The sequence below is a fragment of the Sphaerulina musiva genome, assembly GCF_000320565.1.
Source record: "Sphaerulina musiva SO2202 unplaced genomic scaffold SEPMUscaffold_2, whole genome shotgun sequence".
In the NCBI taxonomy this organism is placed as follows: Eukaryota; Fungi; Ascomycota; class Dothideomycetes; order Mycosphaerellales; family Mycosphaerellaceae; genus Sphaerulina; species Sphaerulina musiva.
The window spans coordinates 1,159,676-1,185,484 of NW_016017384.1; the positions used below are offsets into that span (position 1 = coordinate 1,159,676).

General features: G+C 52.0%; 16 protein-coding genes across 16 annotated transcripts; 8 read left to right on the forward strand and 8 right to left on the reverse strand.

Moving 5' to 3' along the window:
• Positions 1 to 231: 231 nt before the first annotated feature.
• Positions 232 to 2,506, reverse strand: SEPMUDRAFT_147174 (uncharacterized protein). The gene is made up of 2 exons (XM_016904131.1): positions 2,107 to 2,506; positions 232 to 2,050 (listed from the first exon to the last, which is right to left on the reverse strand). The coding sequence occupies exons 1-2, from the start codon at positions 2,342 to 2,344 to the stop codon at positions 1,290 to 1,292; spliced, it is 999 nt and encodes a 332-aa protein (XP_016763369.1). The 5' UTR covers positions 2,345 to 2,506; the 3' UTR covers positions 232 to 1,289.
• SEPMUDRAFT_38297 (phosphatidylinositol glycan class L) lies at positions 255 to 1,154 on the forward strand (the record flags this gene model as incomplete). Its single annotated transcript, XM_016908699.1, has 2 exons — positions 255 to 683; positions 756 to 1,154. The coding sequence occupies 2 exons, from the start codon at positions 255 to 257 to the stop codon at positions 1,152 to 1,154; spliced, it is 828 nt and encodes a 275-aa protein (XP_016763370.1).
• A 280-nt stretch (positions 2,507 to 2,786) lies between the features above and the next one.
• SEPMUDRAFT_138988 (uncharacterized protein) lies at positions 2,787 to 3,479 on the forward strand (the record flags this gene model as incomplete). The annotated part of the gene is made up of 1 exon (XM_016902894.1): positions 2,787 to 3,479. One exon carries the CDS (start codon positions 2,787 to 2,789, stop codon positions 3,477 to 3,479), a length of 693 nt encoding a protein of 230 aa, XP_016763371.1.
• A 69-nt stretch (positions 3,480 to 3,548) lies between these two features.
• SEPMUDRAFT_161471 (HAD-superfamily phosphatase) lies at positions 3,549 to 4,903 on the reverse strand (the record flags this gene model as incomplete). The annotated part of the gene is made up of 2 exons (XM_016907940.1): positions 3,549 to 4,293; positions 4,352 to 4,903. 2 exons carry the CDS (start codon positions 4,901 to 4,903, stop codon positions 4,210 to 4,212), a joined length of 636 nt encoding a protein of 211 aa, XP_016763372.1. The 3' UTR covers positions 3,549 to 4,209.
• Positions 4,904 to 5,192: 289 nt separating this feature from the next.
• Positions 5,193 to 5,749, forward strand: SEPMUDRAFT_21869 (Sm-like ribonucleo protein; the record flags this gene model as incomplete). Its single annotated transcript, XM_016908343.1, has 4 exons — positions 5,193 to 5,240; positions 5,318 to 5,378; positions 5,463 to 5,592; positions 5,644 to 5,749. Coding segments are annotated over 4 exons (345 nt in total), but the record flags the coding sequence as incomplete, so codon positions are not given.
• Positions 5,750 to 6,117: 368 nt separating this feature from the next.
• Positions 6,118 to 8,312, forward strand: SEPMUDRAFT_147179 (uncharacterized protein). Its single transcript, XM_016904132.1, has 2 exons — positions 6,118 to 6,228; positions 6,280 to 8,312. The coding sequence occupies exons 1-2, from the start codon at positions 6,156 to 6,158 to the stop codon at positions 7,095 to 7,097; spliced, it is 891 nt and encodes a 296-aa protein (XP_016763375.1). The 5' UTR covers positions 6,118 to 6,155; the 3' UTR covers positions 7,098 to 8,312.
• Positions 6,118 to 8,312, reverse strand: SEPMUDRAFT_161474 (uncharacterized protein). The gene is made up of 2 exons (XM_016907941.1): positions 7,970 to 8,312; positions 6,118 to 7,910 (listed from the first exon to the last, which is right to left on the reverse strand). Exons 1-2 carry the CDS (start codon positions 8,114 to 8,116, stop codon positions 7,218 to 7,220), a joined length of 840 nt encoding a protein of 279 aa, XP_016763374.1. The 5' UTR covers positions 8,117 to 8,312; the 3' UTR covers positions 6,118 to 7,217.
• Positions 8,313 to 8,739: 427 nt separating this feature from the next.
• SEPMUDRAFT_147180 (uncharacterized protein) lies at positions 8,740 to 11,157 on the reverse strand. Its single transcript, XM_016904133.1, has one exon. The coding sequence runs from the start codon at positions 10,590 to 10,592 to the stop codon at positions 9,021 to 9,023; it is 1,572 nt and encodes a 523-aa protein (XP_016763376.1). The 5' UTR covers positions 10,593 to 11,157; the 3' UTR covers positions 8,740 to 9,020.
• On the forward strand, positions 8,740 to 12,647 carry SEPMUDRAFT_154123 (uncharacterized protein; the record flags this gene model as incomplete). Its single annotated transcript, XM_016907547.1, has 7 exons — positions 8,740 to 10,987; positions 11,297 to 11,519; positions 11,649 to 11,768; positions 11,966 to 12,088; positions 12,133 to 12,434; positions 12,499 to 12,549; positions 12,579 to 12,647. The coding sequence occupies exons 1-7, from the start codon at positions 10,982 to 10,984 to the stop codon at positions 12,645 to 12,647; spliced, it is 894 nt and encodes a 297-aa protein (XP_016763377.1). The 5' UTR covers positions 8,740 to 10,981.
• Positions 12,648 to 12,686: 39 nt separating this feature from the next.
• On the forward strand, positions 12,687 to 14,905 carry SEPMUDRAFT_123588 (trafficking protein particle complex subunit 5). The gene is made up of 2 exons (XM_016901853.1): positions 12,687 to 14,747; positions 14,839 to 14,905. The coding sequence occupies exon 1, from the start codon at positions 13,023 to 13,025 to the stop codon at positions 13,707 to 13,709; it is 687 nt and encodes a 228-aa protein (XP_016763379.1). The 5' UTR covers positions 12,687 to 13,022; the 3' UTR covers positions 13,710 to 14,747; positions 14,839 to 14,905.
• Positions 12,687 to 15,701, reverse strand: SEPMUDRAFT_154124 (Las1-domain-containing protein; the record flags this gene model as incomplete). The annotated part of the gene is made up of 2 exons (XM_016907548.1): positions 12,687 to 14,747; positions 14,839 to 15,701. 2 exons carry the CDS (start codon positions 15,699 to 15,701, stop codon positions 14,105 to 14,107), a joined length of 1,506 nt encoding a protein of 501 aa, XP_016763378.1. The 3' UTR covers positions 12,687 to 14,104.
• Positions 15,702 to 16,164: 463 nt separating this feature from the next.
• On the forward strand, positions 16,165 to 19,800 carry SEPMUDRAFT_147181 (uncharacterized protein). The gene has a single exon (XM_016904134.1). It carries the CDS (start codon positions 16,249 to 16,251, stop codon positions 17,938 to 17,940), a length of 1,692 nt encoding a protein of 563 aa, XP_016763380.1. The 5' UTR covers positions 16,165 to 16,248; the 3' UTR covers positions 17,941 to 19,800.
• SEPMUDRAFT_38231 (WLM-domain-containing protein) lies at positions 18,408 to 19,523 on the reverse strand (the record flags this gene model as incomplete). Its single annotated transcript, XM_016908696.1, has 1 exon — positions 18,408 to 19,523. One exon carries the CDS (start codon positions 19,521 to 19,523, stop codon positions 18,408 to 18,410), a length of 1,116 nt encoding a protein of 371 aa, XP_016763381.1.
• A 717-nt stretch (positions 19,801 to 20,517) lies between the features above and the next one.
• On the reverse strand, positions 20,518 to 20,977 carry SEPMUDRAFT_37829 (uncharacterized protein; the record flags this gene model as incomplete). Its single annotated transcript, XM_016908681.1, has 2 exons — positions 20,518 to 20,819; positions 20,887 to 20,977. The coding sequence occupies 2 exons, from the start codon at positions 20,975 to 20,977 to the stop codon at positions 20,518 to 20,520; spliced, it is 393 nt and encodes a 130-aa protein (XP_016763382.1).
• A 571-nt stretch (positions 20,978 to 21,548) lies between these two features.
• On the forward strand, positions 21,549 to 22,445 carry SEPMUDRAFT_38917 (ankyrin; the record flags this gene model as incomplete). Its single annotated transcript, XM_016908722.1, has 2 exons — positions 21,549 to 21,889; positions 21,941 to 22,445. The coding sequence occupies 2 exons, from the start codon at positions 21,549 to 21,551 to the stop codon at positions 22,443 to 22,445; spliced, it is 846 nt and encodes a 281-aa protein (XP_016763383.1).
• Positions 21,639 to 25,583, reverse strand: SEPMUDRAFT_147183 (uncharacterized protein). Its single transcript, XM_016904135.1, has 3 exons — positions 24,102 to 25,583; positions 21,941 to 24,045; positions 21,639 to 21,889 (listed from the first exon to the last, which is right to left on the reverse strand). The coding sequence occupies exons 1-2, from the start codon at positions 25,416 to 25,418 to the stop codon at positions 23,245 to 23,247; spliced, it is 2,118 nt and encodes a 705-aa protein (XP_016763384.1). The 5' UTR covers positions 25,419 to 25,583; the 3' UTR covers positions 21,639 to 21,889; positions 21,941 to 23,244.
• Positions 25,584 to 25,809: the final 226 nt, after the last annotated feature.

The window sequence follows — 25,809 nt, forward strand, 5'->3', positions numbered from 1 at the left end:
TACACTTTGTGGAAGGGATTTGGTATTGGTGTCATGTTCGAGGTAGTGAAATGTACTAGGAGGTACATGTAGTAGGTCATGTCAAATTGAGCCAAGTGACGATCGGCTGTGTAGTCCTGTCCTCCGAGGCAACAAGGCGCGCCATTGAACCCATCTTCATTTTGTTGCCATTCTATATAATGACCAAAGCACACCAACATGCGACATCGCGGCCGAGTAATACATTCAAGAAACGGTATTCCAAAAACCTCAAGATGCACACTCTCTCCTGGCAAATTCCCATCCTCATCCTGGCATTATGGCTCTTCACAGCCTACATGACCAGAGCATTCCCAACCCTCACCGGCAAGCGGATATGCCTCGTAATAGCCCACCCAGACGACGAAGCCATGTTCTTCGCTCCCACGATCCGCCATCTCACGCGCCCAGAACTCGGCAATCAGGTTGTAATATTATGCTTCAGCAGCGGCGACGCAGACGGTCTCGGCCACATTCGCAAAAAAGAACTCGTAGCATCCGCTCTCCTGCTAGGTCTGCGGAAACCTGAACATATCGTGGTCATTGAGGACGAGAACAATTTTCCGGATTCTATGACGACTACGTGGGATGCGAAACTCATTTCGCAGACTTTGATGAAGTATTTTGCTCCTTCTCAGACGACGACGACGACGACGACGAAGAATGTGGGCTCTGCCACTGCCTCTGCCTCCACCACTACCACTTCCAAGAAGCAGAAAGCAGCTCCACCACCAGAGACCCTCATTGACGTCCTGATCACATTCGACGAAGGCGGAATCAGTGGACATCCCAATCACATTTCGCTGCTACATGGCTGTACGACTTTTCTGAGAACTTTGATGCTGAAGCATACTGGGTGGGAGAACCCTGTGAAGCTGTATACGTTGACGACGACGAATATGGTGCGAAAGTACAGTAGTGTGTTGGACTCGTTGGTGAGCGTGCTGGCGATTGTGTTGGGGAAGAAAGAACGGGGGGCTTTTGCCAGTCCGTTGCTCATGGTGAGCTTACCTGGGGATGTGAGAAAGGCGCAGCAAGCGATGACTACGGCACACGTGAGCCAGATGCGATGGTTTCGATGGGGGTGGATTGGAATTTCGCGATACATGGTTATCAACGATTTGAAGAAGCGGTAAAGGTCATATCCGGGTACTCAAATCGTATCTTGACCTTCGTTATGACATTAGAGATGACTACATTCACTCTGTTTGGTGGGCAAATCCTGGTCTGCTGCGCCGCGCTATGCATCAAAAATATAAATTTCGAGTCGATTAATATCCATACGCACTTCCTCGACGCCCGGATTGGTGGAACATGCCACTTCCATTGTCGCTTTGCTGATAGAATGTGTTGTGCTTGAGGTCCTCCTCCAGGAATGGCTGATTGTCCTTGATCTCCCAATTGTGCGATTTTTCCTCGACACTAAACTCCAGATCCTCCTGGGTGATGCTGTCCCAGAACTTGTAGACCATCATGACAGCCAACAGGTTCAGCAACGTCGCAAAGAACAAGCCGTCCAGATAATGCTCCACGTTGTCGCATATTATCTCGCTAAACGCGTACAGCAGGACCTGGCCTATAATGAGAGCCACGACTCCCAAGATAATATGCAATAGGGGCCATCTTTGCTCCAGTGTTCCGAGGACCATGATTACCTGGCAGACGATGTAGATCGCCAGAAAGATGGCGCTGAAAAGGTAGACGACCACGAACAGCCCAGTTGTGTTTTCCGGTCCGAGTCCAGCCCAGCTCTTGAAGGTCAGCAGTGAAACTGCAAATGATATCAGGAACATCACAGTGCTGCATCCGTAGATCAACCAGACGGAGAGTGTCGTGCCGTCTTCGTACATGGCGAAGCCGACGCAGCCTCCAATCATCAGACAAATACATGTCGCCGAGACAAGGCCACACTGTACTGCAACGAAGTATGAGTACGCGCTGCTGCCCGGTGGGACAACACCACAGTCGATGACAAGTGAGCACATCGTGAGCAAAGTATACAGATAGAAGAAAGATGTCATCTCTTTGCGACCTTTGCAAGCCGTTAGTCTCGCGCCGTCGCAGCCAGCGCCCACTCCCTCAACATACCGACTGCCGTGAATTTACTCCGCACGTGTATTATCATGATAACCAGCATTGTAAGGGTGAGAATGTGTGCGAAACCAGCCGCGGCTTCGAAGATGATCGTGTTCGCCAGTTCGATGGATCGTGCGTAGCAGTTGCTTTGCACGCTATGTGCGCCTGTGATCGGGGAGCTCGGTCCTATCAGAAGACATAGTGGAATGGGAGTCTTCTCGCATATCGAAACAAAGTCGCCGAAGCCCATGGTGGAAGGAAAAGGGCGCGAATCCGGCGCGGTGTGGTGGGAACTGGTCGAGTGGGTCGAAGCGCTGGTGACTCGCAGTCAGCGGGTGGTAGCGATCGGGTCTATCAATGTGTGATAATGGCTTGGTTGGAAGCACCCAACGGCTGCTGGGAGATGTCAGCGCTGGGGTTGGAAAGCGAGTGTGGTGGTGGTGGTTATGTTATTAGGTAGGTATCGACGTTTGTGAGGGCGAGGGAGAGACACAGACAGAAGCAGGGGTGCTCACAATCCTGGTTCGCCTGCCGTTTCGGCGGTAACCACTGTGGCTGAGGTGTCCGGCAAGGCTGTACCGCCAAGCGCTGTACATAAAGCAACGCCAAACCTTATTTGCCCGTCCCTGAGTTACAGTACATCTTCGGCTTCGGTTTGCTCCTTTGATTCTGATATCGACAGCTGCGACAACATGGCGAACGACGAGAAGCCACGGAACCGCAAAGAGCGACGAGCTGCGGCGAAAGAGACTGGAAATCCAATGGAGGCGCCTACATCAACCCCAAAGATGAAGTTGACCAAACCGGATTATGATGCCAGGCCGGCCAAAGGCACGACTCTGCTCGACATTTACGAGGAGAAGAAGGCCCTTCTCGAACAAGGCCAACCATTTGACGACAAGTACTCTGACGGCCTAGCACGAGGCGAAAGCGGTAACATTCTCGATGTTGGCCTTGGCGATAACGAGCCTATTGGCCCTATTGGAAATGCAGTGTTCTGGTCGGTCTGCTTGACCATGCTACACTTCACCTTGGACGTTCTGACGTACAATCAGTACGCCCAAGACATCATCTGGCCGGCAATATTTAAGCGCTCTGGAAAGATTCTGCCGATCCTGTTCCTAGCCATCTATATGATGAAATCGCAGCTTGCTTACAGACTGGGTGTCGTCAGGCAAGTGCTCTTCCTCTGCGTGGCGATCGCTGCTGGGTGCTATCTGATTCACGCCGGTAATACGTATGGCTATTTTGCGGTGATGAAGCAGGCACCGCCACTGGGCACTCTATGGGTCTACAGTGTCATTGAACTGGATTTATGGTTTGCTGTGGCTAGCCTTGTGTTCAACTTCGCATTCCTATTGTGGAACGGCTATACAGTCTTTTAATATCTCACAACGGACTACTGCGCAGGACCTTGCGAGGGTGCTGCAGGTTGCGCAGTCTCGACCGCGCTTGCGGGACAGCATTTTAGGCGGGCTAGGATCCATCGACCTCGCCCATCAACATCTGTCTCAGCATCGATTTGTGATAAGTCGAAGCTCGTGCTCTGTCGTGCAAGCTCCTGGGGTGCTGGCCAACAAACCTCGAGACGGTCCACGACTGATATTCGGGACTTCATATCACTGGCCGATCCTGTGAACTCGTTCGCATCGTTACCGAAGGCAACATTCAGCCACTCGTCTTTCTCCGCACAATGTCTGCACAGATGTAGCCCCAGCTCTGGTACCCGAGCAAGGCACTCGTGCAGCATGCATATCTCGAACTGGGTCTACTGGCGCATGCAAACGTATACAAATCGAGACATCGACATTGTGTTAGGTCGAACGACGGAGCGTCCGACCTGGAAGCCGACTTTGGTCCCTCAGTCATGCACCACCTCCGTCAAGGTATAGCGTAGCTTCACGCTGCGAAGATTGCCCATTCTAGGCCATCGAAATCGATCGAATTGATGATAAGTGAAGAAGCACACATTGAAGTGCCTCTTTGTAACCACCGCTAGCGAGAGCAGCTCGGCTTCATCTTCGTGAGATGCAAAACGCAGGACATAAGACTTTGGTACCTTGATCTAACGGTCTGGCGCTTGAAGTTATAGGTAGACTCGGACTCAAACATTGTTCACTCGAATTGGCTCATGGGCTCAGGGGGCACGAACTGTCTCCGGACCAAGAGTCCGTGAAGGCCCTTTTCGACTCTGGTCATCTATACCATATTATCAATACAGACGAATTTATTGACAAAGTGTTCATGAATGACTTACGAATCCATAGTCCTGTTTGACCCCATTTTCAATCCATACTCCATAGCTTCCCATCATATTTGCCATGAGGATATCGGTGAACAATCTGTCCCCTACAATCGCAATCTGGCTTTCGTGGCTCACTCCTGTATCAGGATGACTACGAAAGTACTCCATGATCTCAGAATGGCATCCTGGCTTCTTAGTGCTGTGCCTGAGGACTTTGATCCCAGTATTTTGCTCCAACACATCAGCTTCCGCGTGATGTGGATCCGAATTTGTGCCAGACGAATTTGATACTATGAGGATTTTTGAGCCAGGATACGCTGTCCGAAGTTCTTCAAATTTCGCGATGTAAGGTTTGTGAATCACGTTCGTCTTGGGAAGGGCAAAGCAATTGTCTTTGTCGAGGACCACGGCTTTGATATCCGGTTTCTTGTCTGACCCATGTTTTGTGAAGGCTTGCGAAAGAGGGACTGGTAGTTGGTCGAATGTTGCTATCGTATGATGCGGAAGACACAGTGACGGATTGACCAGCAAGCGGAGGACATTGACTGTGGCTGAGACGTTCATTTCGCGTTGTTCTTGCACTGAAAGAGGGAAGAGCACGTGAAGGTCAAGCCTACGGAGGTAGGTAGAGCGTACATGTACCTTGCAGTACCTACGGTAGGAGGTAAATGCTTGGCAAAAACTAAAAAGTTACCTAAGCTTTGTCCTTCGCGCTCGCGACAACACACCTCTCCGGACAACACACCTCTCCGTCCCACATCACCACGTTCAGCACATTCAGCGCAATCTGGAAGGTGCCATATCCTCATAACTACTGACAGAGGCCACACGACCACGCGACCAGACGCCAACCATGACTTCGACGATCGGAATTCCGATCAAGCTTCTCAATGAAGCCACAGTAAGTGACTCTCCGCAACCACCCTACGGCGGACCTGCGCTTACCCAAGGATTCGCAGCTGATGGAACACGTTTTAGGGACATCAAGTCACGGTTGAGATCGATTCTGGCCAGACATACCGCGGAAAACTCATCGAAGGTACGGTTCGGTACCAAATATTACAACGAGCGAGCAGCAAAGCAATAACGGGATACGAAGATGGAAGCTAACAAAGATACATAGCCGAGGACAACATGAACGTCCAGCTCGAGAATATCAATGTCACTCAACGCGACGGTCGAGTCACACATCTGGACCGCGTCTACATTCGGGGTTCCCACGTGCGGCTATTCATCGTGCCAGACATGCTGAGGTATGAAGACTCCACATTGCAGCTGAGACGGATGAAGCTAACTAGGGCTAGAAACGCGCCCATGTTCAGATCGCGGAACGCACGTGGCCGAGGAGTAGGATTGGCGAGAGGAAGGGCTACAGTGAACCGTGCCCGCGGCTCAGGTCGTGGCGGCAGAGGGTAATGGAACAAATGGACAAGAAATAAAACTCCAGTCCATGTAGGGAAACGGAGAGGAACATGGCGAGGTCCAGGCAAGCTTGCGACCAGATTGACGGGGGGGGAGAACAACATGCATAGGACGAGTGAAGATGCCGCTCAAAGCAGCGGGAGACAGTGGGACTTGGCAGACACTGGTGCTCTAAAGCAGATTCCTCTCGCCGCGACGTCGCCCTTAGCAGGCACGGTACGCAGCGTTCCACTACATGCCATCCACGATGAGCACGAATGCAACTTGACGATCACGTGAAGATAACATGATTTCTCCACTTTCCGCTCAACCTGATTGCATCACCTCGTCGGATTCAAGTTGTGTCACTGTCACCATTGAAATGTAATTCATTCCCGTCGCCCTATCGCACAAGATGGATATCAAACTCTCCAAGCGCATATTGCTGCTCGGGCCACGTGGTGCTGGTGCTCTCGACATTGTCAGAGGTGAGGGCATCCAACGGCCGTTCACCAGTCACAACAGCTGACACCCGCAAGACCTCACTGGATCTGCGCCAGAGCCGGACGTGGACGGGTCGACCGCGGGACTAACGCACGAATGGACCGCCGAAACGACATATTACAAAGCGAGAGTACCGGTCTGGATTGACGAAATATCCGACGTACAGTCCTGGAAGTCCGACTTCCTCAAGCCCGAGGCGAAAGAAGTAGTTGGCGCAGTAGGTGCATGGATCTACTGCTTCCCGCGACAGGTGGATGGCAGGATTAGTGCTGAAGCGGAGGAGACCATGAAGAGCATACAGCAAGTGGTAGACGAGCACTCATACGTCTCAGAAGCTGTTTTCCTTGCCGTCGCGAAGCCCATGGGCAAGCAGGCTGTGAGCAGAGCAATCGGAGTTCAGGAAGAGCAGGAAGATGTGTGCACGCAGTATGGTTTCGAGTATGTCGATTACGGTGCAGCTGGCAAAAACGAGTTCGGTGAGCGGATGGGTTTCGAGCGACTGAAAGAAGCACTCGAAGCGAACGAGTGGGAGGCAGGAATGGACGACGATGTCGATCTGGACGACCTGGACTTTACAGCCGACGACTTTGGGGATTTTGGAACCGAAGAGGCAGAAATGACTGCCGAGCTATTCGGCATGAAAGCAGCGCTGAACAACGAGGATGAATATGATGCGCCTGAAATCGACTTCACTCCTGCTTCGGAAGCTATACAAGTTGACGATCTGGACAAGTTGATGACCAAATTGCTCGCGGTGAAAGAGCAGAGCGTGGGCTTGCCCGAAGAGGAACGGAAGAAGAAAGCAGCCAAAGCGGTCAAGGATATCATGGAGGCAAATCCAAACTTGGACTGATCAGCACTAGAACGCCACAAAGATGCAGAGCCAACTCCTTCTTATGCGACGCGAAAACTCGCTCTTACGGTACGCCGCCATCCCAGTTGTCCCCGGCGCCGGTAGTCCAGCAGGTGGCACTCATAAGAATGCTAGCAGTCCTGCGAGACCGAAGATTCCCAACGTTCCCACAGCCTCATACCTGCCAGCACCGTTGCCATTGCCGCTTTGTGTGCCAGTAGCGTTCAACGCAATGCCGCTGACCGAAGCAGTAGGCCTAATTTGGCCGTCCTGGATGTTCGTGGTCGTGAATGAAATGGAGCCAGAAGTTCCAGTGGCGTGTGGGACCGACCATGCTGCGGTTCCGGTCACAGCTTGAGTGTAGTAGTAGCTGACCTCTGTCTTGTTACCGATAGGATCAGCATACTTGACTGAGGAACTGCCATCACCAGTGGCAGTTGGCGTAGCAGAAGGTGTCACACCGATTGCCATGCTGTAAAGGAATTCTGCGAGACCGACTGAAGCCGTCGCAGTCGCGGCGCAATATGTGGAACTGGCACTCTGAAGTACAGATTCTGGAAGTGTTCCTTCTAGCTCCAACGATCCGTGCTTCGCATAGCAAGCGACGCACCCGGCAATTTGATCCCAAAATGACGATTCGCAGATGCAGACGCGCTGGGTGTCGTTGCCCTGGAGTGCCAGTCCGTTATCAGTGTCGTCTTGACCTGCGGGAGAATCATCCTCTTGTCGCTTTTGATGAAAGCCGTACATGTTCGCGAGAACCCTATCGAGAGATCCAGGCCCGTACATGCACTGTGCTTGTATCGCCGTAACCTGTACATCACGCGTCAGTCATTGTGCATCTTGGACAGATTGACGAGATGTGCACCTACTGCATTGCAAGGGACCTCTAGAATCGGGTCACCACTGGAATTTTTCGGCGAACAAATCGACGCTAGGTACGCTTCGTGACCATTTTGCGCCCTGACCAGACCTGCTCCGACTACAATGAGAACCGCTGCTGTAGTGTAAATCATCATTGTTTTTTCGATGTTAGCTCTGCGATTGCCAACCCAGGTACGATAATGTCAGGTAAGGTAGGTAGGTAGGTAGGTAGTTCCAAGAGGGCAGTTCCGTGTCGTGCTACAGTATTAGTATGCAGTTTTGTTTTCAAAATGTTTTTTCACGACAAACACAAACTGCGCAACCGAACGAACGCTCAGGACTCCAAGCAGGAGGATTTTTTCGACTCAGCCCCCCCTCCCGAGTTTTATGTAGTACACCGCATCGACGAGGCGGGCATGTGATATATGTAGTACGACGACAACGCACCTGTTTTCCTTTTTTAAACTTCCATTTCATAATTAAGGTAGGTACAGGTAGGCAAGGCAATCAATCGGCATCTCACAAACTAGGATGTGCCAGGCTGAAAAATCAGGTTTCTTTCTTTTCTTTTTTTTTAACCTCTTCATCAAGGTCCTGTTCTCAAGTTCTTCTTCAGAGGCTGCCTGCCCGCAGCCCGCCCTTTTATTTTTTGATTTTATCTTTTCCGGTCAAGGGTTGCTAGTTCAAAAACAATCTAGGGTTGTGGAAGTTACCAACCGGTGTATGTACCTGTAGGTAGTTTCGTATCGAACATATCTGAGATATATTTAATAATCGTGCTGCCTAGATGGATTTACTCATTTACAGGCTACGTGACATTGTATGTCTGTCGCCTGCATTTTTTTGGTGCATGACCAAGAATCTTTTTGGATATTTCCTTTGGCTCTATACTTCTCGCCTTCCCACAAAAAATGGGGAAGCTTGCGCTATCGTCGCTGTTTCTCATCCAAGAGTGTGTATATATATGTATAACGAAAAAAGTCGCTTTCATGCTCCCTCCTGCGGGGGCTAGATCTGAGCTCAATTCACCAACGTAAAAAGAACAAGAATGAGGCGCATTCACTCGCTTTGATCCACCACATCAGGTCTGCGGAATCGTTCCAAGAGCCCTGTCAAAGCACTCATCGGCTCCTTCACATCCTGCAAAGCGTCCTGTTGAAACAGCGGACTACGCGGACTGATGGATGCTTCGTCTTTCAGTCTTCCGCCGCTGTTCAGCACGTGCAGCTGATCGATGCTGCCTTGAAACCAACCGGTCTGAGGATCGAAGCGTGGCGAGGAGGCGCATCCGACCCATGAGTGCCCGTCAAATTCGTCGTCGTCGTCGGCAGTCGAGTCGGAAATGGCGGATTGGCCGAAGCGGAACTCGTAGACTTCGGAGCGAGCATCGTCGGCGTCGGAGGCGGAATCGGTCGTCGTCGTGTCGCCAAAGGCGTAGAATGTGTTTTCTTCTCCGTCAGAGGCGGGATAACCAGCGACGACGAAGTCGTCCTCGACATCTTCGCTTTCATCGTGGCCATCGTCGTGCCGGTAGGCTCGAGCTGCACGATTGCCTGCGATTTGACGATTGACAGCACGTAACTCGTCTCGCAGTCTGGCTTTGGAGAAAGCGTTGGACGCCTGTTCCATTCGAAGTTCGATCGACTGCGCACTGGCGAGGAGGTGAGCGTCGGGGGTCTTTTGCTGGTAGACTTCATCTTCCATGGCGGTGGCGGAATCCACCCGCTCCAGAGGCTCCCTCGTCATCACGTCGCAGAAATGCTTTTCGAAAGTCTTGCGATGAATGGAGTCGGGAAGGGCAAAGATGACTTCATCGATCGAATCCCACTGCTCTGCGTTGGGACGTCGTTGTCTCTGCGCACCGGATATGACTTTTCGCCACAACTTAGCGACTTCTTCGGCCGGATGATTCATGCCTCCGACTCCCCATGCTCCCAGGATCAGACGCTTAGTACCCTTCATCTGGGCGATGCGAAGCACCGCCTTCATCTTTTGCATCATGATGCTCCTGTGCTCATCGCAGTAGCTGACACCACACGAGCAAAAGGCATCAGCATTTTCGTCCCAACTCTTCTCTCGCGGATGCTTGAATGTGCCAGCCGTAATCACATCGATGAAGAAGCGCTGCCGCTTCTTGTAGTCCTCGGCATGAGCATCGCGAAAAACCAGAATATCGGGCGAAAAGACACCGCCCTTGACGGGTAAGGAGTAGAAGTCGTCATGCAACGACTCGTACAGCGTCGTTCGCGCGCACAAATACTCTTCCTGGCCTCCAATGCCTCTCAGGAATCCGCCTCCTCGAACTGTCATGGATCCCATATTATGGACAGCGACATTGGGGCGTTCTTGGCTCGACCGGCGAGTGTCTGAGGTGGCGAAATGTCGTTCAGAAATCTTTCGGGCCACGTCGAGGCAGCCTCCATGTTCGATGCGGATGGTCAGATGTGACGGATGTACTGGACCCGCCGCACTGGCAGTCGTGCTGACTACTATCGGCTGTGGATCGTCAATGAGTTCGCTTCGGAGCACTCCATGCTTGGCCTTGATACTGGATCTCAGAACTTCGGGAATGGCTCGTGCAACAGTCTGTCTTGCTCGGGATTCGCGTTCTGCGCGCTCTGCCTGCCCCATATCTTGCAGTATGATTGCGTGGTGGAGAATGGGCAGTGGCTATACATGTAGTGGTGACAATCAGGAAGACATCAGAACCGACTTGGGAGTTTCCGTTGGTGGTGGTGGTGGTGGAGGTGGTGCCTCAGCAAGGTACATGTAGCCCGAACAAGGGAGTGTCGTCACGCGGAGAGCAGATTGATGAAGAAGTCGAGGGTAGGGTAGGCTGGAGGTACATGTAGAGGGAGGAGGTATTAGGTATTGGTGGATAGTTTTGGGCGCTTTAGCGTTCGTCCAGTTGCATGTGAAAGGCGTCCAGATGCCTGCAATTCCGGGCCGGCAGATGTTGCCGTGAACGGCGTGTGAAGGGTCCACTAGACCGGAGTGTCTCGTGCTCAGTCGTCAAAGTAATGTGTGTATGTAGTAATAATGTGTGTGTGTTAGGTAATAATGTATGAGACGGTACCACGCAATTGGGGGGTCATTCGCAAGGGAAGTGAAGGCAGAGGCTCGACCAAAGCGGGGGAAGGGGATGGGGGAGGGAGGGAATGGAGTAGATTCAGCAGCAGAGGCCGGTAGCGGTAGAGGTACCTCCAGCAGGACAGGACTGGACTGGGGCGGGAAGGATAAAAAAGAAAGAAAGAGGAGAGCTGAGCGTGAGCGCACCACGCGCCGCAGCATGCGCAGCGCATTACCTGACTTTACCGACTGACCGTCCCTTTTAGTGTGTGGCCTCTTACGTCGAAGCCTATTCTTGCATTTCGCTGGCCGTGCATCTTCATGTGAAAGGGCTGCTGGGGCTGGGGCTGGGGCTGGCGACCACTGACGAGACTGACCAGGCCAGGCCCGGCGACGAGAGAGAGGCGGAAGAACAAACAAAGAAGAAGCGCACGCGGCACGCCGCACGCTCATCACAGCGGGACAATAACAATGAGGTATTAGGTACCGGTATGTAATCACCAAGGAGACACCATACAGGTACCCCCCACACCCCTACTCCGGTGTTTGCATCCTACACACTACCCACACTACCTTACCTTACCTGACACCGTAATTGAAGCTACCTAACCTGAACAGTACATCCTGCGCGTGCTGCAGCAGTGCACCTGGCGCCCCGAAGCGAGGTTGCGCCCCGGCGCGCGTGTTCCATTGACCATGTTCCTAGGTTGGTGCCGCTCGACACTCGTCACCCGTCAGGTACTGACCGTACTGTCCAACGGCGCTTGACCGGGTCTCTCTCTTGTCAGCTGCGCATCTGACCCCGAAATCCACGATGATGATGATGATGAGACTCCCCGAAAGTCTACTTCCTAGGAGGTACTAGAGAGAGAGAGGAGACAGAGCGAGACAGACGATTTGCCGAAATGGCCTCGCTCGTGACGCATGACTTGCAGAGCACACGTGTGCGTGTGCTGTACCTCTACCTCACTACCTCTACCTCACTACCTTGGTCGCTGCACTGAAACAGGTCTGGTTTGCCATGGGCTGGGCGGGCGCAGTGCTGCTTGGTCAGGTCGGTAAGGTAATAAAAGAGCTGTTCGAATAATACCTACCTACCTAGCTAATGACTGTCTCATTGCAATTGCCGTGGAGATGCGCGATACGAACGCCCTGCGCGCAGACGGGCCCGACAATTGGTCTATTTTATGCTACGGGAGGGAGGGAGGGTACGACTACGAAGGAACGAGATCTGTCGTGCAAAACGGACGATTCACATTTAGACGAGACGACACCCGAGCCGTCGCCATGTTTGGCTGTTTGCAAGTGGACAGGCATTACCTATCCTGCCCTCTCATCAGATATCTTTTCACATGCTTCGAGCCCATTTTGCGATGCGGCGGCGGGCGGGCGGCGGGCATGGAGGTGTGTTGTGGTGTGGTGTGGTGCAGCCCACAAATAATCAAGTTTTAATGTAACCGCGTTCCAGTCCGACTGGCAGAGGATGGCCGGTCAGCATGTGAATATTGTCGTAGGTACGGTAGGTAGTGAGGGTAGGTACATGTATAGTTACCTTCTACCTCCTACGAGGAAGTTGTTTGTGGTGATGAGACAGACGCACAGACGAATACTGTATGAGAGACGAGAGTATTTCTAATAGAAAGACGAGAGTCCACCGTCCGCGGTCCACGTCAACATTCTCCGCGCCCGGTGGTGACCCGTGTTGCCCGTCCGTCTTGTGCTACCTCCTACCGTGGCTGTGATCACCTCGTCACCATGAATCGCAAGCTTGTGAAAGGCACAACACCGCAACACCGTTAGCATGTGAAAATCCACTCCTTGCCGTCACCCTCACCCTGCCGTTCACATCGGCTATTCTGGTCTCGGGGAAACGCCTCTGCGACCGCCGCCATACACGCGCACGCGCCCACGCCCACGCACACGCCCACGCACGACGGAAAGGCAAAAGACGGAAGAAAGAGGCAGCAGGAATAGAGAGACAGAGAGCGAAACATGCCGGGCATGAGTGGACCACCGCCAGTGCCCCAAAAGGACAACTACGTCCCCATCACGCAGGCGAAGCCCTTCGTATCCACACTACGATATCCCTCCAACAGAAAAACCATCTACGACCGCAACCTCAACCGCGCCAAAACCAGCGAAGCCTCTCTCGCCTCCTTCGCCTACCTCTTCAACACCCTCATCACCTACCACCACGCCAAATCAGGCTCCGTCAGCGAAATCGAAACCCGTCTCAACCGCGCAGGATACCCTATTGGCATCAAAATGCTCGACTTGGTACTCTACAGACTTCCACCACGCACGGCGTCACGTCCCACTCGGATGTTGGATTTGCTGCAATTTATCCATGGAGCGCTGTGGAGAGCGCTGTTCAATCGGAGTGCGGACGCGTTGGAGCAGAGTAATACGAAGAAAAATGAGTATATGATTGTGGATAATGAGCCTTTGGTGAATACTTTTATTAGCATTCCCAAAGAAATGAGTCAGTTGAATTGTGCAGCGTTTGTGGCGGGGATTATTGAAGGTGTGTGTGATGCTGCGGGATTTCGTACGGAAGGGGTTACTGCGCATTGGGCGGGAGAAGGGGATGAGATGTGGCCTGGTAAGACGATTTTTTTGTTGAGGTTCAAGGAGAGTGTTTTGGAGCGCGAGGATGCGATTAAGGCGGGAGGCGGTTGAGAAGCCTTGGACTGCATCAAAGGGGGGAAATACTGGGATAATAAGGGGACTTTGCATTTCCCGTGGCAGACATGAGAGCAGGCAAGAACGCAGACATACGATTGGCCTGTGCAGATGAGCCGGGCAGGAGAGCACTGGGCTGGCGGGAGAATATCGTTTCGCATGTGATGCCAAGGACGGAGAAGACATGGCGTCTCCTTCTATTCGAACGAGAAGGAGAAGATTAAGGTATTATTGGGAGGCGTGGGAATCAGGACCACGAAAACGAGCCGCAGAGCCCATTATTCTCGTCTCTCCACGTCAAGGGGGTGGGACCCACCTTTACATGCGAAGGAGTGTGTTGGCAAGCATATGACAATGCTCCAAAAAGAAATCTGCCCTATCAGGTACGGATTTTATCGAATCATCCCAATCGGTAGTCCTACAGGCGTCGCAGCTCGCATCCAGCCTCCCAGCTCGACATAGTTGCGGGAAGTGCTTGCAATTGCGTTGCTCGCATCCTCTGCTGCTGCTGCTGCAGCAAAAATGCCATCCTCCTGCATGACCACGTCTTCTGTTCTCTCATCATCATCATCATCATCATCATCATCATCATCATCATCATCCTCCTCCGTCCGAGACTCAGCGACACCTTCCTCCTCCTCCACAAGATGCCGCCAATTCCCTCTAAACTGCACACTACCCAAATCGAGTAAACGCCTTGAAAGCCACCTCGGCCAATACCCCGTAGCCATACAACACGCAGCCATCATCTCCCCCATGCACGCATTCCGCTGCTGAGGAGATACGGCGTAGTCGAGCATGTGTATGCACCATTGGCACGATGCCTCGTTGTTCGCTTTTTGTTCTTTCGCGTCATCGTCATCTTCTTCTTGTTCTTTTCTTCCTCCTTGATTATTCTGAGGAGCTGCTACTACTATTACTCCTTCCACGAGGCGAGTGCATATGGTAAGGAGGAAGTGGTTGGGACTGTGCGTTGCTAGGTCGCGCAATAAGCTGTCCCAGAGGAGATATGCGCCGTTTAAGGGGGCGCCGAGTCTAAACCATGACAATAACCACAACATCATCGTCAGTCAACTTTGTGTGTTTTTTTTCTCTTGTTTTTTCGCGAAAAGCGGGGGGCACTTACTCTCGTTTCGAAGGAATCAGAAATCGATCTTCTACAAGCACATCTGCCACAGCTCGTATTCGCAATTTACTCGTGCCCATCAGACTTCTCAAAGCTTTACTCGTCGCTCTCATTTCTTCTTTCTGATCTCTCGTCGCCTTCTTCTTCTTCATCTTCAACGCCTCCCTTCTCGCGGCGCGATACGCTTTGAAAATCTCTCTCGCCTGCCCTTTGACATCATCTCGTAGATGTTCTGCCATTGAAATTTCTCCTCCTCCTCCTCCTCGTCCTTCTTTCTCAGCAACATTAGTAGTAGAAGTAAAAATAACACTCCCCATCCCCGCCTGCTGCAACTCTCCCTCCCCCTCATCCAACCGACTCCAATAAACCCTCCACAACCACTCCAACGCCTCCCCCGTCGCCTTGACCAATCTCCGCAAACTCGGCAATTCCTCATGCGTCGCCTCATGTCTCAACGCGACAAATTCCGCTTTCATTCCCATTTGCTTCGCCATCTCCAACATCGAACTCGGTTCCAATGATCGTTCTTTTTGTCTTCCAATGTCGCAGAATCCGGTTACGAAGCGTGTGAAGGCCGCGGAATAGACGGCGCGGATGCTGAAGAGGGAGGTGGAGGTGGAGTTTGAAGAGTTTGAAGATGAGGAGTGGTGGTGGAGAATGGCGTCGACGAGGAGTGCGGTGCTTTCGATTGCGTGGGGGAGATTTCCGCCTCGCGTTTTCCAGGCCATGATGCGAGAGACGGCGGCGCGTTGGCGATGATTGTTGTTGGCATCATCTTGGGAGGAGGAGGAGGAGTAGAGGTCTGAGCGGACGGAGAGGAGGTCGGAGTGGGAACGCCAGGGTGTGGTGGTGTATTTGGGCATTGCTTTGGTTTTTATCCTTCTTTTTCCCAGAATTTGGTGGTGGTTATTCAGGTACACTTCTTTTTTTCTTTTTTGGATATATATCTTCGTCTCGCTTCGGGGTTGTGTGAGTTTTGATATTTCTGGTAGATCCGAAGAGTTTCTTGCGCGGCTTCTTGGTGGGGAGGCTGTTGATACGCTCTCAAGAATAGGCAATATCTCAGACTTGGCTTGGGTGTCGCATATTGACCTCAAAGTGAAGTTAGGTACATATAGTACTAAACGAAGTGAAAAGACTGATATAGGCAACAGGGAAGATGCGGCGCGTCGCGAACAGAGTTCGCAGTACCTTCCTAGCGCGTGAATGCTAACCTTATCATTCTATAGATGTGGGCCTCGAAGAAACTAAACCGACGACTTCTCTTCTCCGCCTCTGCACAAAATACCGGCGCAACAATACTACGTATATGGATGCTTTCACAACACGACCATTTTCGCTCCAGCATCAGCATCGGCGATAACAAAAGAAGAGGATTTAGTAGCACCACATGCGCTCTCTCCATTGGCCATGACGAGCGCAGACCCTCGGTTGAAAAATACCGGCAAGCGACCGGCCAGTCGCTCTCCTGATGGCAATAGGAATGCCTCATCCTCGACCAATAAACGCCATACCGGTCCTCTCCGCGTCTCGAGCTCATATCAAGCCACCAACGATTTGGCTCCTGCGAGTGTGAAGAGTCCAGGAAACGCGTCAGATGCATCCTCATCGATGGCCGTGGTCGAGGGCTTCTTCAAGGCCACGACCACTGCAGCAGAATTGAGCATCGAGCTAAAGGCTGCTCAGACAGCGCATGCCAAAGCCGATCGAGAGTTCCGCAACATGCAGGACAAATTCGACCTTTTCCCAGCCATCAAGGACCAGAAAACGCACGCACGGGATCGGGCCCATCAGAGATTGGTGCGCATTCAACGCCAAATAGAGGAGCAGAAGCCTCTGCAGACTCAGGTTTGCGCGACCCTGGCAAGTCTTTTGGACAGGCGTGGCTCTTCTGATCAGAGTCATGCCGCCGGCCTTCTTCACTCGCCCAACGAATCACTGGAACACATGGAGAGTACACTATCGCGCATCTCTGACGCTGCAGTAGCGCTTAGTAAGCGCGTGCATGCGCTGGAGAGCCAATCTCCACGACTGGATGCTATCGAGAGTCGTATCAAGGAGATTGCAGACGACGGTATCGCTGATAAGGAAGACATTATCAAAGATGTCGATGGCTTGGGTGACAGAGTGGAAGCCATTGCACGCGATTCCGTTGTGTTACGGAAAGACATTGATGACCAGCTGTCGAGCAACAAGACCAGGTTTGCGGATCTCAAGAAGGATTCGGCGGAGTTGAGAAGGGCCGTCACAGATCAGTTGGTGAAAGCACTAGACGACACCAATATTCTGGACCACAATACGAAGACTGTCAACGAATGTATGGCGCGATTGCAAAAGCTCGAGGCGGCAGCTTTGTCGGAAAGCAACCTCAACAGCGTGCAGCAGACGATTTCAAGTCTACAGGGAAAGCTCCAAGCTTTGGAGAACACGAAACCTACCTCGACAGCAGCGCCAGGAGCAGCAGTCGCAGGAAAATCTGTCTGGCAGCCAGTATTACCCGAAAACGACCTCGACAGCAACGACCACGAGCTCCTCCTCCTACAACAACAACAACAAAACAATCCAGCTAGTCTCGGACCATCATCATCATCCAACGGACCCTCTACCACCGCCGCCTCCGCAACAGCAACAAGAACCTACGTCCTCAACGAAATCGAAATGCTCAAAGCCCTCACAATGCAACACACACGCATCATCAACAACCTCACAACCGACGACATCGTCAAACAAATGCTCGACCAACTCAGCACCATCTATCCCGACATTCGAATGCATCAACAATCTCTCACGGCAATCCGCTCCGAAGTCCAAAGCTATCAGAAAAATCTTCTGCATCAAATTGAGAAACAAGAAGATATTCTGAAAAAGGGTCGAGAGGAAATTGTGGGCAAATTGGAGAAATTGGAGAAGACTGTGGGTGTTTTGGTCGATGGCGCGGAGACGATTAGGGAGCATTCGAAGAAGGTTTTGGAGGTGCAGGTTATGGTTTTGAAGTTGGAAGAGGTGGTTAAGAAGGTGCTGTTGCAGCAGCAGCAGCAGCAGCAGCAGAGGAAGGGGGAAGCTGGTGGTGGAGGAGGAGATGGGGGGCAAGAAGATTTGTAATTGGGTGGTGATCTTGTGTGAGGTGATTGTTCTTTTTTCTTTTCGCGCGGGGGGGTTTTCTTTTCATTTTTTTTTTTCAATTGCTGTGCATATATGATACCCAACAACGATGAGGCATGCAGACAGACAGGCAGGTCCCTTCTCGACTTGCAGTGTTTTTTGTTCTTTTGTTTTTTTGTTTTCTTTTTTTTTTCCCTTTTTCCGAGGTGAATGGATGGTACCTACCTCAGGAGAGTAGTGTAGTGTAGTAAATTAATTCTCGACTGTGTGGAAAGAGAGAGATGAAGAGACAGACAATCCTCTCCATCTCTAGTACCGACGGAGCTCTCTATACACCACCAAAAAAAATCCCAAAAAAACACCGCTTCGCTCCCCAACGCCTCGCTAAAGATTTCTACAACAAAAAGCATTCATTCATTTCAATAATTACCAATTCCATTCCATTTCATTTCACTTCGTTACAAAAATCATGCCTGTTTCGTTCCAGATTCATGATTCGACTTTTGCTCCAACGCCTTCGCCTCTCTCTGCTTCTTCATCCTCTCCTCTGCCGCTCGAGCCAAAATCTCTCTTCGACTCAACGACTCCACTACTTCCCCTCCTCCTCCACTACTTCCACCAAGAACATACTCTCCACCTTCCCACCCTCCTTCATCCGCATGATCATAATCAAACACATCCTCCCCATCATCATCATCATGATCTCCCGCCCGATGACGATGATGATAAAATTCCTCCCCACCTACAGATTTCCCGCCTCGCCTCCAATCATTCCGTTCGACCTGCGCTTCAATTTCCTTACACAATTTCCAAAACCGCGCATCATGTTCGCCCCAGACATTATGCGCTAATTCATGACACAAGGTTTTGCGAATGACTTTGTAATCGCGATAGCCATCGTAGGCATCCGTGCGTAAACGCAATTCAATCACTTCGCCTCGATTGCGATTTAATCCCAATGTGCGACTTTGGTGCGTTGTGTGTTCTGCAGGGTTCATTTCCGTTAATAAACCTACTGAGAAGCCGTGGGTGCGCATGCTGGCTTTGATGCCAGCGTCGTTTGCTAACAGTTGAAGGTAACGGAGAGATTTTTCCGGATTGGGGAGATAGTCTAAAGGGCGGATGGTGTGGAAGGTGAATTGGGCTTCTTCGGAGATTTTCTTCCAATCGCGGTGTTTGTGGACTTGGACTTTGCGGCCGGCTTGGAGCGCGGCTCTGCGGCGATCGATGCGGGCTTTGCGGTCGGCAATGTCGCTGGCGAGTTCGGAGACTTCGGCTGTGGTGGCGCCCATGAGCACAATTTTCTTGTCTTGGAGCGAAGTGACGAGGAGGTTGGGGTCTTTGAATGGCGGTCTGAGTAAGCCCACTTTGGGTGTGATGAGGAGTTTTTGGTGGGCGGGTGGAATGTGCATTTCTTCGGCGATAGTGTCGGATAGGTCCTGAAGAGTGGCATCTTGGTGGTAGATGGGAATGTCGAGTGGTTTGTTGTGTAGTTGGATCGTCAGGTGGAACAGTGCTTGTGGTTCTGCATCGTTCTCGAGGTCGGAAGTGATGTCCTGTGATAGCCCACTCGTGCTGGACATGGCATCTTCCTCCTTCCTGGTGTCCTGCTCTTTAGGATATGTACACGGCGTAATTTCCGACATGCCGGCGAGGCACTTGCGGGCTTCAGCACAATGGAATGGGGGCATGCGTGACCGCGTCGGTCGGTGGTAATGGTGGTAATGGTGGTAGTGGTGGTGGTGGCGGGGTTAGTGCTCGTAGGAGGGAGTTCGTAGGTGGTAATGGTTGGTGACAAGTCCAGTCGTGTGTCGCAAGTGGCTCGATTGGGTCGATGATGTCGTTGCAGATCAGGGCGAGTCTTGTATAAGGTAAGGATATATATGTACTAATAATAATAAGAATAAAAGTGAAGGACATCGAGTTCCATCGGCTTCCAGCGACAGGCTCAAAGGCAACGATTGGTAACGCGTCATGAGAAGTGATGAGATCACGTAAGGTACATGTATCGTTGCTCAGCCACTTCGGCACTGTTTCCCTCTTTGTGGCGGTGCGGCACTTTTTGACTTTTTCTGCTGACTGGACTCTGTGGTGAAGAGAACTGACTAGGTAGGTAGGTACCGCAACTAGTAGATATCGTAGAACAACATTAGAACCGTTTTAGTCTCCTAGTCCTACACGGCAACGGCTACCTCTCCTAGCTCTGTCCCTCGCGCATCGCTCACCACATGTGCGCATTCTCCTCTCCCTCATCCCAGACTCTTCATACCGCCGCCGTGTCTCTCTCTCTGTACCGTAGGCCGTTTCATTCATCCCAAGCTCATACTCATACTCGTACTCATACTCCCTCTTGAACCTGCAAATTCGGGTCTCCCTTTCGCGAAGCCATCGCGCCGCGAGTATGCAGCACTCGCAGAGCAGCCAGAGCCATAGTCGCCGTCCACGCCAACCTAACACCAACAGAACCAGCACGAATCAGTAAAATATTCCCTCTTCAAAGCCCAGTCCTCCATCCCCAACGCAACACACGCCTTTGATAAATCTCCCCATGGAATGGGGGAGACCATCACCTCACACTTACCAAGAGAATGCGCCAAACACGCAAGCCGCTCTCGCCGACCCACACACGGTCCCCGTGCACCCGCGACCGGGCAGAAAGACGGCGAGTGCGATGAATCCTGCAAACCAGAAGAGCATCGTCACGGCCTCGAGGCCCAGAATGGCGAATTTGTGGTGCAAGACTGTGTTGGCGAATAGCATCGGGACGAGGATGAGGTAGACGAGGGCGAGGAGTGACCAGACGGCGCAGAAGATGAGGAAGTTGATGGATGAGGGGGAGTGGGCGATGCCATTGTAATAGCTATTCCACCAGTGTGCGACTGTCCCGTACAAGAGTGGCGCTGTTAGCTATGTGATTTATTGCTCTCATCATACAGGCATGCATACCGAATGCAGAGGTTCCCAGAACGATAATGGCAAAGGTTGCTTGGATCAGGCGTAATGCGAGGACGACAGCGGGGTTGTCGTACAAGGCCATGGTGTTGTTGTCGTTGTTGCTGCTTGTGTGTGTAGGGTAAGGTAGGTAGGTAGAAAGTAAGTGTATGTTGTAGTTTTTATGGCAAGCGAAAGGGTGAAGTTGGCAGGTGGAGAATGGAGGTTGGCAGATACGAGTTTGATGTAGGTAGCTCAGCTGGGTATGGGATTGGGGGTGATGTGGTTGGGGTGCAGGTGGAGCAGCTTCTGAAGGAATGCGTGTGTCAAGTGTCAATGCAGCAGTAGCAGAATAAAAGTACCTTAGGTAAGTACAAGATCGATGGTTTGATAGTACAGACATAAAGATGTACCTAGATACCTGTAAAAGTATGTACCTCCTAGTACCTACCTTATGCATCTATCTGGTATGGATGAGGTACATGTAGACAAGCACTCGAACATCACGAAAGCTCATCGCAGACAGGCGTACAATGTTCCAAAAAAAGAAGTGGCAGTGGGGCATCGCGGACTTCAAAGCCCGCCGAACGCCACCTCCACTCTTCTTGCTGAGTCCCCGATTATTTGCCTTATCTGCCCACCTCCACAGACTTCGCCACCCACGGGGCATATTATCGATGGAGGAGTTTGACTTCGATGCGATATTGGCCGACACGCCATACAAGACCTTGTATTCCTGCATTGATTCTTTCCCGCATTCTGACCTACCTGCCGAGCTCACAACATTTTCCCGCCAAAACCCGAGCACCACCACGCTTTCTCCCCTCCTCTATCACTGCCTGGAAAAAAGCAAGCTGCCCCCGTTCCATGAGTTGCTGAGATTGGGCGTAAAGCCGGACGAGCACACTGTTTATGCTGCCGCTTGCAATGAAGACGAAAGATTCCTGATTGCACTCCTGGATTACGGCTGGCCTGTCGACCATTCCCTTCGACGAGGACAAATTTCCTCCTTGCTCTGGTAAGAGTTGTTCCCTATATCAAGATATTAGAGTCTAAGTGCATGGCCCAGCCTTGTGGCAGACCGCCCCCCACTTTTTCAAGAGCTCTTAAAGCGTGGCGCCAGTTTGAATGTCATATCGACAGTAGGCGACACACCGCTATCTGCTGCTGTCCAGGCAGGCTCTGTCGACCTGGTCAGGAAGTGTTTGGAAGCAGGCGCTGATCCCAGTCTTGGCGATCCCCTACATGACGCTGTAGGTCGTAGTTCCGACGAGGTCGAAATCATCCGTTTGCTCTGTTCCTATAATGCCCCAGTGGACACCATCCAGTTCCAGCATCCAAGCGCGCGCATACTAAGACACTGTTTTGTCAGAGGAACGCCCTTGCATGAAGCATGCCGGCTTGGCAAGATCGAAGTGGTGAAGGAACTTTTGAGACAAGGTGCAAACCCGAACAGTACTCGCATGTGCTATTCGGACATAGAACCCACGACTCCTATCGACATTGCTAGAGAAGAAGGACATGGACACATTGTCGCGCTTCTCACTTCTGTCGAGAGGAGCGTTCGTCTTTGACGGAGAGAATGGGAACTACTTTTGCTGCTGCACTGGTATCGAAAGTCACCATCAAGCTCATAAGCCTCTGCGACTTGGAGAAAGTGCAAGTACCGATGCTTGACAGATGGAGATCTCTCCAGGTCCGCGGCTGGGATGGTGATGTGAATACAAATGCCCTTCCGCATAACGGTCAGCTTCGAGCCTCTGTTTCGATTGCTGAAAACGAAGTCGGTTACTAAAGTTCAAGGGATCCCCATAACGTTGAATGGGCGGCTAGTATTTCCTCTACAGCGGTGATGAGGCGTAAGATGTTGCAGAAGTCTGCACAGAGTCGAAGCTTTCGAGACGAGATAAGAACCCGCATCCCACGTAGAAGGCCACATTCATGGCTTTCTTAACCTGACCTGTCAGCCAATCAAAGAAAGAATAGACGCTGCGCTGTAACGACAACCGTCTCCTGATGCTGTGCACGAAAGGAAAAGCCGAAAAGAAAACTCGGCTGCTTTTTTTTAGGCCCTTAGTTGTTAGGGTGTTAGGGTGTCAACTGTCAAGTGTGGCTCTTCTCCATATGTTCCTGAAGGAGCTTGAAAGCTGAAACGAATGCAGAAGGTACGCACGCTTATGTTTCGAATTTGCTTCAAAAACGTCAGAATCGTCGTACGACTACCAACTACTACTACTATCTACATTTACCTAGCTACCTTCTACTCCCTCTCCCTCTCCCTCTCTCTCTTTGTTGCCTACACGTAGTGTATACATGTATACACTACCAACTACTACACCATGATGAAAAGATGAAAATCCTACCTGACCTGCCTTACTCGCCCAACGGCATCCCTTCCACAGCATCAACCAGGCCCCTCCAACAGTCCGCCTGCAACTCGGCGTACTTGACCCTCTCCTGCGCCCAATCCTGATGCAATCGCCCGGCCCTCCACTGCGTGTCTTGAAAGTGCAAAATCTCATCCCGCACACATTCTTTGATAAAGACGCCTCGCGCGTGTTGATTGACAATACTCTGCTTGTCCGCCGTAATCGCATCCGCCACCTTATCCGCCTCGCCCGGTTTCGCCATGTCGCCCTTGGCGTGAATGTTGGCGAGCTTGACTTCGTTGGATTGTATCCGCTTCTCCAATGCCGGAATGTTGTCTTTGGCATATCGTTCGCGCCGATCAAACATGTCTCGCACGCTGACCAGCGCGTCACGCAGCGTTTTGAGGTCTTCGAGTACCCCTTGATCCCATGCTCGTGATTCGTCTTCGAGCAGGGAGCGGGACATGGAAATATGTTTGGCCGTGCTGTTGATGCCGTCATTGAGAAGTGGCACGTCGCTGTTGTCGATGGCATACACATCATTACTGACTTCCGTCACGCTGTTGAAATTGAGACTGAGACGTCCATATTCTGCTGCGAGTCCTTCTTTTCTCTTAATAACTCTCTCGACAAGGTTGCACAGATTGATGTAGAGCTCAGCGCTCCGTCGCACCCCTCCACGGACCGTTTCAAACATTTCCGCCAGGTTTTGGGGAAGACTGTCTTCCAGGTGGGATGGCAGCGATCGGCCGACGAATTCTTCTTGGACGCTAATGGTCGCTTGCTTTCGCCACACCGCGAGTTCCTACATGATGACATGTTAGCGACATTTCATAGCTTGAGAAGTGGACTTGCATCTACCGTGGGGACTGTGAGAAACATCACGACGAGCTGCTCATCCCGCAACACCGGATGGCGCACGAGCGCATTGGCAAATCGTGCGAGCCCTCGTCTCCTCTTCTCCAAGAACGTGGTATCCGCAGCCAAGTGGTTGCCATTGATCGCGACTCGCTTCGGGGGCAGCAGGGGGAGCTGGCGGAAAGGATAGCGTTTGTGCAGGCAATCGAGCAGCCATACAAAGTCGCTGTATCTCCGTATGACCTTGCTGTTCCGCCTGACGGAAGCCACTTCGTAGTTGCGGTGCTGGAACAAAAACATGCCCTCCTTCTCAGTCAGGATGTTGACAGTGACACTCTCCTCAGCTCCTGTACTCGCGCGAACGTGCTGCGACCTCTGAGGCGCAGGCTTGCTGGGTTCATCACCGGCCTCGCCAAAGCCTGCGCTACTCGTAGGCCCATCAACACCACCGAATCCTGCGGTATTGCCAGAAGCAAATGTAGTAGTCGAACCACCCCAGCCGCCAGATGGGGCAGTACTGGCGGCCTCATAGCTTCCGTTCGTATTTGCAGGCTCCGTGGACGTCGTCGTGAAGCTACTTGTCGTTCTCTGCGCTCCAAAGCCATTATTACCGTTCAAGTGCTTGTGTCCTTTGTGTAGCTCGGGACTCGCCCACGGATCACTTTCTAGTCCGAATGAAGGCTTACGTGCCGCAGCTCGAGGCTGCTCCGAGATCGCCTGCGCACCTCCCTGGGCTTCTGACGACGATGCCTGCGGAGCCTCTGACGGGGCGGCAGTGGTAGCCATGCTCTTCGTCTTCTTTTTCTTCTTATCCAGCGCCGGTAGATCAGGAACAGGCAGCTTCCTTCTCCTATCATCCACAGCGTCCAATCCCAGGTCTTCCCCTTCCTGCGCCAGTCCGATCAGAGCAAAGAGTACGTTGAACTCTCCTCTACCCAGCTGTGATGTCTCTTCGCTGTTGCCACTCGACACAATACTCCAGATCCTGTCCTGATCCGCAGAATCAATGCTGCTATCTCTCAACAGCTCCTTGGCGTCCTCAGCCGTGATGTTACCGCTGCCTCTCTGCAGCTCGTCAAAGGTGTCGATGTACAGGTCCGGCACGTCTGCACCTTCCAGGAGCGACTTGACCACGCTGCCCGTACGCTTCTTTCCTACTGACCCCCACGGCGTATCGTCTGTGTCGGCGAAGATGGAGGAGAAGGTATTGTCGTTGGAGACTTTCTTGCGGCTCGGCGTGGCTGGCTCGTCGTCGAACAGCGAAGACTTGAAGCGAGTCTGCGGCGCGATGGTGTCGTCGTCGTCTCCGAAGAGGGACATGTTGCACTACGGGTACTGCACTCCACTGTAGGATGCAAGGATCCGGTTTGCGATGAGCTACTGCGCGGCACGTAACGCACAAACAGACGGACCAGCTCTTGTATATGAGCAGCCCGGCAAGCCCTCCCGATACTCCCAACACACTCGAGGACGACAGCAAAGCAGGATACACGTGGGCCGGGACGGGAGTGCGCTATAGCAAGCGTATGAGAGTACAGGAGTGGCGGTAGTGTGTAAGGTCAGTAGTAAGTGTATGTATGTAGTATGTACCTTGCCCAGTAGTCGTAACGCGCACTGGTAGTGGGATGGGAACTACATACTACCTAAGGTACCCTTCAGAAGCTTCCCCCATGCAACATGGCGTCTATCTGTGTTAGTGTCGTTAGTGTCC

Coding starts and splice junctions, on each gene's coding strand:
- SEPMUDRAFT_147174 (XM_016904131.1), bottom strand. CDS start 2,344: ATGGGCTTCGGCGACTTTGTTTCGATATGCGAGAAGACTCCCATTCCA. Junction 2,051..2,106: donor GAGTAAATTCACGGCAGTCG/GTATGTTGAGGG, acceptor CGGCTTGCAAAG/GTCGCAAAGAGATGACATCT.
- SEPMUDRAFT_147179 (XM_016904132.1), top strand. CDS start 6,156: ATGGATATCAAACTCTCCAAGCGCATATTGCTGCTCGGGCCACGTGGT. Junction 6,229..6,279: donor TGCTCTCGACATTGTCAGAG/GTGAGGGCATCC, acceptor GACACCCGCAAG/ACCTCACTGGATCTGCGCCA.
- SEPMUDRAFT_161474 (XM_016907941.1), bottom strand. CDS start 8,116: ATGATGATTTACACTACAGCAGCGGTTCTCATTGTAGTCGGAGCAGGT. Junction 7,911..7,969: donor TAGAGGTCCCTTGCAATGCA/GTAGGTGCACAT, acceptor CGTGATGTACAG/GTTACGGCGATACAAGCACA.
- SEPMUDRAFT_147180 (XM_016904133.1), bottom strand. CDS start 10,592: ATGGGGCAGGCAGAGCGCGCAGAACGCGAATCCCGAGCAAGACAGACT.
- SEPMUDRAFT_123588 (XM_016901853.1), top strand. CDS start 13,023: ATGCCGGGCATGAGTGGACCACCGCCAGTGCCCCAAAAGGACAACTAC.
- SEPMUDRAFT_147181 (XM_016904134.1), top strand. CDS start 16,249: ATGACGAGCGCAGACCCTCGGTTGAAAAATACCGGCAAGCGACCGGCC.
- SEPMUDRAFT_147183 (XM_016904135.1), bottom strand. CDS start 25,418: ATGTCCCTCTTCGGAGACGACGACGACACCATCGCGCCGCAGACTCGC. Junction 24,046..24,101: donor TGTTTCTCACAGTCCCCACG/GTAGATGCAAGT, acceptor GTCATCATGTAG/GAACTCGCGGTGTGGCGAAA.